The following is a 12,853-nucleotide window of genomic DNA, read 5'->3' on the forward strand; positions in this document are numbered from 1 at the left end:
ATGCAATCAGGAAGAAGAATAAACAACTGCACAAGTGGTTAGAGAAGAGTGTGAACAACAGGACGCAGCCATGAAAATTGAATGAACCATTGCGAAATGGCAGCGGTTTTTGGTTGCGCGCAAACTTTCTGGGACAGTCTTTAAAGCTTACGTGAATTGACCAAACGTCAAACAAGATACGTGAATTTCCGATGTAAAAAAAAAGATTTTGAAAATGACGAACAGTCGGTTCTTAAAGTGTAGGGAAATGTCGTCAGAGTTGGCCCACTGTCTAGGTTGGGTCATTGCTTTTTCTTTCATATCACACGTGCTGCCATCGGTGTTATATCATGGAAGTAGTATTCTCAATGAAGGCAAACTTTTCAGTGCACTGTTTGTCACGAAGAATGTTTTGTGAAAGTTTTGTGCATTTGCCTTGTTTTTGGCATCCTAAAAGTCCGTGCCTTTTGAAAAATGAAGAAGTTACAGATAAAACAATTTACAGATATATTCGAAATTTCAAGTTCTCCTTGAAAGATAATCATTTAAACAGTAGAATATTATTCTACAGGTTAAAGGCAATAATTTTGTTCATGATATCCTTTCTTCTAAAAGCAGCTGTTCTTGAGATACTTGGATATTTAATTATAACACCATTTTTTATATTTCCATGAATTGTTTATTTGCTTGCTATAACGACAATTATTACATGTACATGAATAATTCTCAACTATATTTATTTATCTCCAAAAAAATTACTTAACTGTGCGTAAAACCGATAATAGGGAAAATCAAGTGAAGTGATTTTGACAGAGAAGTCAAAGTGAAAGTGGAAGTGAGAACGGTAATAAGGGCAGCCATGTCTGTACTAACGTGCCGAAAGAAACGAAACTGTTTGAAGTTTTTTTTTTCGAGTCTTCACGGTAACGAAGGGGTCTAACCTAATCAATGAACCAGAATACGATGGTCAAATCCCCCGCCACGAAGGTAATTCTCAACAGTATAAACTTTTTTATCTAATCATCATACACGCATTCAAAGAAATAATTTAATTGCATTAGTTTAAAAGCATACAAAAAATCTCAAATTTCATTATTTCGTCTAATCTGAGCTCAATCAAGAAGTTTGATCGGTTAGTTTACTTTCCAGATCAATACTACGCAGCAGTTTATCCCAGTCGATGATATTTCCACTGATTCGATAAGGTGTAAAATAACAGACGTCATGTTTTACATTCAGTGGCTGCAGAGGTTTGCAAGGAATCTGTACCGGATCCAGAATGGCCAGGAAATCCTTCACCTCCACATCACCTCGTTCATTACGGTTTAGGCTGTAAGAAACAGACTCTTTAAATTTTGTCTAACAATTGAATAGATAGTAAATTGGCATACATTTTCAACATCGCCTCAATAAGAGCATTATCCAGTGGAATCCGGCAGGCTTTGATGGTGCCAACGACGAGTTTGGGACTCATCCAACCCCCAGCTGAGGTGGGATCTAAATGGTACAGGTGCTCTCTAGTGCGCTCCAAATCATTCCAGAGTTGACGCGTTAATTCCGCGTGGACGGCCGATCGTACCAGTTCCTTGTCGCATGTGTCTTCCTGTTTGGATTCAGCACAAAACTGACGGCACAGTGATACGATTTCTTGCTCGACGATTCCATCACCCAGCAGTTCAATCAACATGTCGCGTAATGCTTCATATGTAACAGTAGCTACCGGTGTTCCGTCGATTGTTTTTGGCACCACTTTGTCCATGTGTTTAGCAACGTAGTCTTTATAGACCGGTTGTAGAGCATTTCGAATTTTCTGTACTATTTTAGATACATTCGATAGCGGGAATTCTTCGCAGTAAGCTTCCATAAAAGTTAGAGCGTAGATGTCGGCATTGGTGATTTTAAATTTGTGATCCTGTAGAATTACAGTTGTGCCGAGATAGAAATCCTGAGGTTGATAATACTTGGGTCGGTCGGGTGTAAAAATGTCCTGATCTGGAAGTAAAATTCTGGCTCTTTTGATAAATACTCCTCCCTGTTGATAAAATATGTTAGAATTAGGTTTACGAAAATCTATAACCATATTAGATTTACTTGAAAACCGGAATTTCGGATCATTAGTTCATAAACCGATACCGTGTTGTCACTTAAGTAGTACGTAATGACAAAGAATCGATCGTTGTTTTCCTTGATATTCGATTCCATTCGTGCCCCAAAGCGAAGATTGCAGCGATCGTAGACGATGAATTTGCGAAAATCGATCTTTGGTGGAGATGGCTCAACTGTAATACAATTTCCCTCCGAGTCTTCGTGGGTTCCCCATCCGTTGTAGGGTGGTAACTGGTGAGTGTGACGCAATCTATGGACAAATTCATTCTTTCTCACACTGTACCCGTAGATCGGTTGGAATTCTTCGATGCCATACTGGAATTAACAATTGATCTTGAGAATCGATTATAAATAGAATTATCAACGACTACGGTATACCTTCGAACGATAATATTCCCGTGTAAATTCATCACAATCCGTCAAGGTAACCCTTCTACCGTACACGTTGATTGTTTGTCCGATCGCGAGATCCGAAGCCTTGTAGTAATTGTCTTCACTCTTACCAATCCCAACGCAATCGGGTAAATAACGACCGCCCTTGAGACCCTTGCCCAGCACGTTCAGCACCGTGATTGGCGTGCTTTCTCCCATAACCGGTAGTCGTTCGAATCGTTTCGGCAGTCGGCCACGGTGTAGGAACATACCGTTCGAATCTCGTCCGGAGTTGGGAGGTAGCTTCTCTTTGATTTCTATCGTGTCGTCACTCAGTCGATAGAGAACTTCTAGCTCGTGCAGATCACCGAAAAGGCTCGTTCTGTCATCCCAGAAGGCTTGAAAGCGAAGCACCTTCCGATCGTATTCGAGAAATTTACCCAAGGTGTCGATTTTGTATGCAGGTCTCTTGGCCATTTTGGCGGCGTCCTGTTTTTTGCGTTGTTCTGTGCTTGGATCGCTACAAAGATTGAATCATTCGAATTAGCGAAATCTTATCGAAAGTTGGAAAATTGAAATAAATAGTTAGAACTAATTCACAAAATCCACATGCTAGTGACAAACAATTGAAAACAAAGATTTTTTTTTATCAAAAATTATTATTTTCCAAAGTATTCTCCATTTAGGCTATCACACTTCTGCATGCGAACGAACCAATTCCTGAAGCACTTTCCTCACACCGAAAAAGGTATCTCCAAAACATGCGTTTTGGAAACGTTGAACATTTTTTCAAACATTATTTTTTACGTGTGCGAAGAAGAAGTCTTGGGGGGCCAAATCCGACCTATACGGCGGATAACTCATTAATCCGACCGTTCTGAAAGTCGTTTGTTTGATTAGTCGCATCGTCACCATACTATAGACGTCTTTCGAAGGACAATTGCGATTGAATTTTCTCAACATCGACACGAGCCTCGTTTTGAGGATTCATCTAATTATGCGCAGTATCCAACGTGAACAAATCCTTCAGGCGTGCCAGAATCTCACGGTAAGTCACATGTCGATCATTCGAAATCAGGGGTGGCATTATGTATCTCGATTCGACTAAAACTTTATGTTTCTTATTATTGTTCTCGATTCGAACTTGATCACCGAGCTTCGTTCGACTTCACTCGAAGAAGTATTCGATTAGCGCGATGTTTTGGTATTGTTTTTTTCCCTTTATGAGCTACTCTGGCCGAGCGTGAGGGTTACAAGCCTCCACACTTTCCATACCGGACGAACTAGGCTATGGTACCCAAATGAACATTAGTAACGCAGGAGGAAACCCTCCAGCATGTAACCTAAGCGGCAGATACCTTTACGGTTACCAATTTGCAGCGAAAGATACGAGTATCTTCTATTGCAAGTTCGCCAGAGAATTTGTCATTTTGGCAGGAAATGTGCTTCCTACAAACTGCTTCTGTGTTTTTAATGTCTGCGTTGATGAAACTCCGTAGAACTTCGTATTCTATCCGCTTCAGTTTTGGCCCTGCTTTCCTATATAGTCTTTTATGTCTGAAGTAACCTAAAAGTGAGCTACATTTAACATGCAATCAAACTACTGGGTGTGCAGACATTGAACGACGTTGTCCACGCTGTTTGCGGCTCCCAGATGTAACAAAGAGCAATGAGGTACAAACAGGTGGGGCAAACACAATTCTTTTGTGCTAGTGAAATTAACTTTCTTCAGTAAGCCAAGTAAAACTAAAACCCACGTGCTTGCTTTCGTCACATCGTTCGAACTAGTTGGTATTGAATCGAAGTATGTTATTTTTCTCTTATGTCGTCATACCGAACCATTTACAATGTTTTGGTTATAACCGCAAGCAAGCCATGTGGTCTGCACCACCTGTTTATATCACATTGAACAAAGAGGGGAAACAGAAATACTTAGTTAATACACATTGCAATCTATGTATCATTAATCATGAGAGATTCGATTAACATACTTCATATTTCTTCCACAGATCAGTGGGTACTATCCGTTCTGTCTTAATCATTATAATGTGCTGAGTACTATGAGCAGTTTTCTTGTCCTTGGAGAAATATATTGAGTATTTTGTTAATCGTAGCTCCGTGCTAAGAGTGTAACAATAATCGTGTAACCTAATTGAATAGTTAGAATTTGATTTAGTCTTATAAAGCATATTATTTTGGTCTAATCTTACTTCCAAGAATATAATAGAAGAATTCCAGAAGTGTAACAAAAACATTGCAATGCAAATCGTTATGCAGTATCAATTTCGAACAAGTTGTTGTCCCACCAGGAATAAAACCCTTCAAAAGATTCAGAACTTAGTACTAATGAGTTGGACAGACTCACATAATTATTAAGGAGTGTATCGAAAAGTAGTTAGCAACATTGATTATTGAATAAAAAAGCGAAAAAAAACATATTTTGACATCAGTTTTCGATATACTGTAGAAAAATTACATTTTTATGCATTTCACTGATTATATTGAAGAAAATGCTAGTTTCTGTGAAACGCTCGCACTTTGGACTTGACATTCTTCATTAAATTCTGCACAGTTACTTTTTGAATCATCCCGATGCTGGTGTTGAACTGCTTGGCCAAATCCCGCGTCGACGCCGATGGGTTTTTCCTGATGTACTCAACCACTTTTAAGTCCTGGGCTGGCTGGGACCCGTTTTCTTACCAGATCGGGGCAAATCCTCTATGGAACGGGTCTTACCGAACTTCTCGATAATATTTTTGACACTGGTATGGTGCACTTTCACCCGTTTTGCAATTTCGTTGTACGTGACACCACTTTCTGAGCACCAAGTGTGCAGAATTTTCTTTCGCGTTTCCGGATCAATTCGACTCATCATTGAAACGATAAACCGTACCGAAACCAATCGATCGCGCAGCTGTTATTGACATGTAAACAAACATGTCACCGCAAAACACGCTGCAAAAAATCAAGCCATTTCAGAGTAATAACTGTTTGAATGTTGCTAACTACTCATCGATACACTCCTTAGATGCAATATCATATAGTATCAAAGATAAGCTACAGTTCGTGCTCGCATCTCAGCCAACACAGTCGAAAATCGTTTGCGGTCGAAGCAAAAGAAACAAGGCAATACAGTGCAGTGAACAATAGAGTGTACGGAATGGTCAAATACGATTTTACAAAGCCTGAAACTTGGCCAACAATACTAAATTCAATTTGTATAGATTTCAAGCGTTGCAAAGTTAGACCAGCAGCAAAGGAAATTGAAATCTTACTTAAAGAACGAATGCATCTAGACGCTAAAAATGTAAGTGAGATTCAATTCAACAAGGCGTCTAACTGTGTGTACATTAACAGATCGGCTGAAAAGTTCGTATCGTTTCTATGAGAGGGCGCCACTAGAATTAAATCCATACCATTTTCAGTTAGTACCAACCTTCAAAAGATACGTGTATAAATTTGACAGCTGTCTGATTATTAGTTTGTGAGATATTGCATTTTGAGTGAAGCTACTTTTGTTATTGTGAAAAAAATGGAAAAAAAGGAATTTCGTGTGTTGATGAAACACTACTTTTTGATGACAAAAAGTGCCTCCGATACCAAAAAATGGCTTGATGAGTGTTATCCAGACGCTGCACCGGGCGAAGCAGCAATTCGTAAGTGGTTTGCAAAATTTCGTACTGGTCATATGAGCACCGAAGACGATGAACGCAGTGGACGTCCAAAAGAGGTTGTTACCGATGAAAACGTGAAAAAAATCCACAAAATGATTTTCAATGACCGTAAAGTGAAGTTGATCGAGATAGCTGACACCCTAAAGATATCAAAGGAACGTGTTGGACATATTATTCACGAATATTTGGATATGAGAAAGCTTTGTGCAAAATGGGTGCCGCGTGAACTCACAATCGATCAAAAACAACAACGAATTGACGATTCTGAGCAGTGTTTGGAGCTGTTATATCGAAATAAAACCGATTTTTTTCGTCGATATATAACAATGGACGAAACATGGCTCCATCACTTCACTCCGAAGTCCAATCGACAATCAGCTGAGTGGACTGCACGCGATGAACCGAACCCAAAGCGTGGAAAGACTCAACAATCGGCCGGTAAGGTTATGGCGTCTGTATTTTGGGATTCGCATGGTATAATTTTCATCGACTAACTTGAAAAGGGAAAAACCATCAACAGTGACTATTATATAGCGTTATTAGAGCGTTTGAAGGACGAAATTTCGAAAAACGGCCTCATTTGAAGAAGAAAAAAGTTCTGTTTCATCAAGACAATGCACCGTGTCACAAGTCGATGAAAACCATGCTGAAATTGAACGAATTGGGCTTCGAATTGCTCCCTCATCCACCGTATTCTCCAGATTTGGCCCCCTGTGACTTTTTCTTGTTCTCAGACCTCAAGAGAATGCTCGCTGGTAAAAAATTTAGAAGCAATGAAGAGGTAATCGCTGAAACTGAGGCCTATTTTGAGGCAAAGGACAAATCGTACTACAAAAATGGTATCGAAAAGTTGCAAGATCGCTATAATCGCTGTATCGCCTCTGATGGCAAATATGTTGAATAATAAAAACGAATTTTGGCAAAAAAATGTGTGTTTCTATTAAACGATACGAACTTTTCAGCCGAACTGTTATGTTTAAACGTGAAAGCGATGCACTTGCATTCGCTACGGTTAACAACGAGGTGCACAGCGTTGAGTGTGACAACATTAAATACAAAATCCCTGTGCACATGGTGGACAATGCCATACAAGTACGCGTGCATGACCTTCCCCCGCAGACCAGCGATCAGTGCGTTCGGGAAATCATGTCGCAGTACGGTGAAGTTCTTTCCATCGAAAGAGAAGTATGGCGGAATTTTTTCCCCGGCATCCGGAATGGCGTGCGAGTGGTACGTATGCAACTACGTAAGGCAATTCCATCATACATCATTTGTGGTCAAGGTGGGACACCCGTGTAAAACGCTGATTACCTATGAAAATCAGCTGGTTACATGTCAGTTTTGTGAACAACCTGCACACTACGGTAAACGTTGCACTGAAACTGCGAAAAAGACATCTTCAACCAAAGACAAGGTCAACCGTTCAACAACGAAAACTAGTGAGCGCAGTACTCATGTTTCACCATCAAACCAACCAACAACTGCAACCAATGTACAACAAGGCGCTCGTACAGCAACTAGCAACGAGCTCAAGACTGCGAACAACAAGGAAAACGAAAAGAAGACGGAAATAAACAACAAAACCACCGATGCGGCAATGGAGGACGAGACGAGCCACGAACAAAGTGTCCCTCTACCCTCGTAGGAGGAAAATGGAAGCTCTTCTTCTCCTAGAAAAAGAGTGACAACGAGATCCACTTCAAAAAATTGTTTATTTAAAAAATCGGCTAATTCGGTCACGTAAAGTTTGTACGCAAATAGGCCTGAATAAAAATATCTTTTAAATAAAAAATAAGATGAGCTTAACAGTCATGTACCCAGATGGGGGTCCGAGGGGCCCTGGCCTCTCCCGAAATCAGAAACAGATATGAAAAAAAATTTCAAAAATATTATGGGACTGTTGATCCTGTAGATTACACTGTGATAGAGGTTTTGAGAGTTACGTGATTGTGAAAAATCCATTATCGATAAAGCACGCAGCGGCAGGTTCTACGAAGTAGAACAGAGTCAAAACCACATAACATGGAGGATGAAACCAAGGTAAAATAAATGACAATAATAATAATACATACAATACATAAAACAGTAGTTTAGTTTTCAAACTATATACGTTACGAGGCCTATCTGAGCTAACGTCTGAGTAAAGGTACTGTAGATTTCTTTTGTTCCGATTATAGAGATTATAACCTTTAGAAAAACTTTCTGACCCTATGTGCGGAGTTGGGAATCGAACCCAGGCTATACCCGTCCCCAATATGGAAAAATATTCTATTCGACGAAGCGTTTCAGTCGATATTATCGTGAGATGGGAAGCGTTACGTTAAGTTAAAGAAGCTACAAATCGTTGCATTTCATACGAATACGAACGAAGTGTTACATGCGTTACTTGTTTGTAAAATGTAGGCGTTAAGGAGCGCAACGAAGCGTTACTTTTTTACAAGCTAAATGCGTTACGAAGCGTTACATGCGTTATTTTTTGTAAGTTTTATGTGTTACGAAGCGTTACATGCGTTACTTTTTTAAGTTATAGGCGTTACGCAGTGTTACAAGCGTTATTTTTTCAAGTTAAAGGCATTACGAAGCGTTACACGTGTTACTTTTTTGTGAATAATAGGCGTTACGAAGCGTTACATACATTACTTTTTTTGTGATGCGATGCTTTTTGTATGCTAAAGGTATTACGAAGCATTACATATGTTACTTTTTAGTGAGTTATACGCGTTAGGAAACGTTACATGCATAACTTTTTTGGTAAGTTACAGACATTACGGAGCGTTACGAAGCGTTACTTTTTTGTAAGTTAAAGGCGTTACGAAGCATTTCATTCATTACTTTTTTAAAGCATTACACGTGTTATTTTGATAAGTTTTGGGTGTTGCGGCGTTACTAACCGTACATGCGTAACTTCTAAGTAAGTTTTAGGATAATCAATACAGAGTCAAAACCACATAAAATGGAGGATGAAACCGGGGTAAAATAAATGACAATAATAATAATACATAGAATTGTGCTGTTCGGTTGAATCCATTATTATACATCAGAGAAAAGAATGATTACTCGACAATGGTTTGAAGTCAGCACGAGTGTTTCGAAGTGGCATGAGTGCCTCGAAAGGGACGGAAAGATCGGCATATTATATTTTTGGAGGATTACCTCAAATAAAAAAAAGCTAGTGTTAGTGTGAAATGACAGTTCCAGTGGAAAAGTTTAAAGTGCCTGTTGAAAACCCCGGAAAAGGGCACACCGAGAACTGGCTCAAGATAAACTGATCTGCGATGTTACATCATTTGAATCATTTGAATAGGAGAACAATCGTCATATCACTACATGCATTGTAACTATGACAATGTTCGCACGGAAAACCCGCAGATCACAAAATTAAAATATTGCAATTGTTGTTTCAATGTTGTTGTTTTTTCCAAAATGTTGTTGATTTAACTAACATATCTGTTGATATTTTTAATAACCATTCAGGCAAACGAAATTGCTGTATTCGAATGCTGTTCATTGGCGGAGAACCAAAAAGAGCAAAACGCAAAGCAAAAATCCTTTCCATTTCACCAGAAACGTTCCAGGTTGAAAATTTTCAATGTCAGTTGAATCTCATTTAAGTCAGTTACGTAGTGGCCGTTTCATGTAAGTAAAAGTATGCAGAAGAACATAAGAGGTGATTGTAAAACAAGTTTTCTCTATACTGAATAGGTATAGTATAAATGTTTTAATTTCATCTGCGAGTAATGTATTTTCGGACAGTTCATGTTAATGTAATTAAAAACGCTTAACGCTGATTGTTGCTAAAGTAAAGTGATAGTATTTATATTTATTTGAAAATAGCATTGGCTTGACAGCAACATTCTTGAAAACGGAATCAAAAAAGTTTTTTCAGCGAGCCATTCTGCAAGTGAAGGTTTCTTAATGTCCTGTGAACATTTTGCTGTTGAATTCCCTATTGGGAATTTTAATCTTTTGTTGCATTTCTGTATCATCTTGGAGTTTAGTAATAAAGCTATAAAGAGCTACTTAGGTAAAATTCCGTTGTTTAAGCAGTAAAGATTGGCCCATCCAAATAGACTAGCAGTAAAAAAATATTTATTGCAATAGACGTCTTGAGTTCAAATAATTGAATAGTTGGTTAAAAACCAGACATATTTTGCTTTCATGCATACAGGTAACTTTGCTGGAATTGTGTCATTGCTCAGTTGCACGAGTGACACTTCATTTAAACGTTTCATTTTTCGCTTAGGGTGTATGTCATTGCTCAACAGTAACGTTTCATTACTCGTTTGTGGTGTGTGGTTTCGCTGGGTGTCATTGCTAAACTGCCAGCACGATAATTCAAAAATGGCAGTTTAGTTAAAAAAACAATCGATTAGTTGTACCAAATTTTAACCAATCAAATTCAGAAAAACAACTAATATTTTAGTTGCTATGCGATCGCTGACTTTTCCGTGCGTTCATTATATCATGTTACAATACGAACAAAATTAAGGAATTTGGTTGCGTATGCATTGTTTGCTAATATGCAAAAGAGAAAATCAATGAAAGTAACAAAATATTTTGTGCGGACTGTTTCACATGTTTTCTTCCTTGTATTTTTTCCATAGTATTTTCAGGCACTCTCCGAAGATTATCGAAGCTTTTAACGAAGGATCATTAATATTACACTATTACTGAGTTAAACATTTTTCGATCAGAATATATAAAATCTTCTCTTGAATCGCTGTTTATAAAATTAATAAGTTTGTACCTTTTCTTTCTTGAAAATTAGCATTATGCTATAAAATCGTTTCATTTGTCCAGGTTTACATCTTGAGGTTGTTCGTATCCAAAATTGATCTTTTAAGTAACTTTGAAATCATCATAATTGACTTTCGTTTAAATGATATTTTTCAAAATCTTCACAATGTAAAAATTTGTGGCAGACATCAAAATAGAATCGAATCAATTGTTCTGAAAGATTGTCAATTATGCACAAACAATCTTAGCGCTTTAAGCAAAGTAAGTTTGTAATTTCTCACAGTTTAGTGCACCATCTTTATTTTTGTATTTATTATGGAAACCTTAGGATTATTTAATTTTTAATGTAATCGTGCTCGGTCGTGTCTTGCATGCAACCCTTTGATTTTTTTGATAGAATTTTGAAAAAGATGGCTCAAGGCCAAAGGTATAGAGACCGCCTTTCAAAAAGTGTGGAACAAATAGACAGTTACAACATGACAAATCGGTTCCTCATTCGTGTCTCGTTTGATACAGTGTTGAAGTCGCCTCTAAGAGAAGTGTATATTGATAAATTCAACAAAATGAAAGTTATTAAACTAAAACTTTCCTTCTGTATACACTGTATAAAACAATATGCTTAGATTAAACGTATCTCCATGTATCCCTAGTAGCAGGTAACAATCAAAATTATACTCACATCGGCGTCTCTGCCGCATCGGGCACGGAAACACCCATTTGATTGAGGAATTTTCGCGTGAAATCATCACATCCGGTTATGGTGTACACGCGATCGAACAACTGCACCGTATGGTTAATGTTGAGATCCAGCAACGAGGTAAATTCCCCGTCATACGGTGCAGGACGTGGAATCCGCTGGCGCGTAACTAGGCAACCTTGCGGTATGCCGGAATTCATCGTACGCGGCTCACTGACTTGCATCGTGTTATCCTCGAGGTAATACAGAATTTTCACCTTCCGAATCTGATACGGAATGCGGTCGACTTCCGTCATCGTTTCCTGGAAAAATCCGTGGAAACACAGTACCTTACGGTCATAGGTTAGCCACGAGGGCAGTAGCGGACCTTGCCGCGGTGGATACAACGAAGGCAGACAATATTCCGGGCCATCGGTTGGCGAGTATACTTTTCCACCGATTCCCGGCCGTTTCTTTTCCGCTAACCTACAGATTCGGTTCCATCGGTCGAAGTGGTGTGATTTGTGAAATTTGGTCTGGCCGATCTGCAAATGTATAACAAACGGGTAGCATAAAAGCAGGAAATCCGAAAACTTCGATTCACCTACATCAGGAAATGTGTTTCCCGGGAGAAAAGGGAGTCCAGAACAGCGTAACATTTCAATAGGAAAATATCTTAAAAATAAAACGTGTTAGGCAGTTATTGCCGACTGATTGTTGATTAACTTCCTCTTTCGACACCCATACGTAAAAATAATTAAACGATTGTGACCAAAACAGGTATCATTTCCTTGGAAACAAACCGTTTCCAGGCATTTTCACACACAGGGGAAATGTGTTGCCAATCACACACTGAGGAAAAAGCAATTGAAAGCTTCATAAGAATCAGATTTATGAACTAAGTAAAAATCAGTTTCATTAGGCAGGCCCGTGCGCAGGGGGGGGGGGTTTGGGGTTTCAAACCCCCCCCCCCCCTCAAAGAAGAATTTTTTTTAAATTAAGTTTCATGAACAATGGAGTACTTATTATATTAAAGTGCAAATAACTTGACAATTCATACTACGTTTTCAGAATTTTTTTTACACTTTCAATATTGTGGATGGCGCAATTCTCTTTTTCAAATTTTGGCGCCTTTCCCACTTCTTTTATCGTTTTCGCTAAAAATTGTTCGACAAAATTGCCCCCACCCCTTTAATGATTTCTGCGCACGAGCCTGTCAGAATTCGTTTTAAATTGTCAATATAGTGGACACCCACCTCTCCCCTTGAAACCCCCCCCATGGATGATTCCTGCGTACGGGCCTGTCATT

The 12,853-nt window shown here is 38.8% G+C and overlaps 1 protein-coding gene across 1 annotated transcript; it reads right to left on the reverse strand.

Annotated features, from left to right (window-relative positions):
- Positions 1 to 751: 751 nt before the first annotated feature.
- Positions 752 to 12,296, reverse strand: LOC131432243 (EF-hand domain-containing family member C2-like). The gene is made up of 6 exons (XM_058598386.1): positions 12,153 to 12,296; positions 11,548 to 12,089; positions 2,464 to 2,977; positions 2,071 to 2,400; positions 1,371 to 2,011; positions 752 to 1,309 (listed from the first exon to the last, which is right to left on the reverse strand). Exons 1-6 carry the CDS (start codon positions 12,201 to 12,203, stop codon positions 1,096 to 1,098), a joined length of 2,292 nt encoding a protein of 763 aa, XP_058454369.1. The 5' UTR covers positions 12,204 to 12,296; the 3' UTR covers positions 752 to 1,095.
- Positions 12,297 to 12,853: the final 557 nt, after the last annotated feature.

This window comes from Malaya genurostris, chromosome 2 (genome assembly GCF_030247185.1).
Source record: "Malaya genurostris strain Urasoe2022 chromosome 2, Malgen_1.1, whole genome shotgun sequence".
Classification (NCBI taxonomy): Eukaryota; Metazoa; Arthropoda; class Insecta; order Diptera; family Culicidae; genus Malaya; species Malaya genurostris.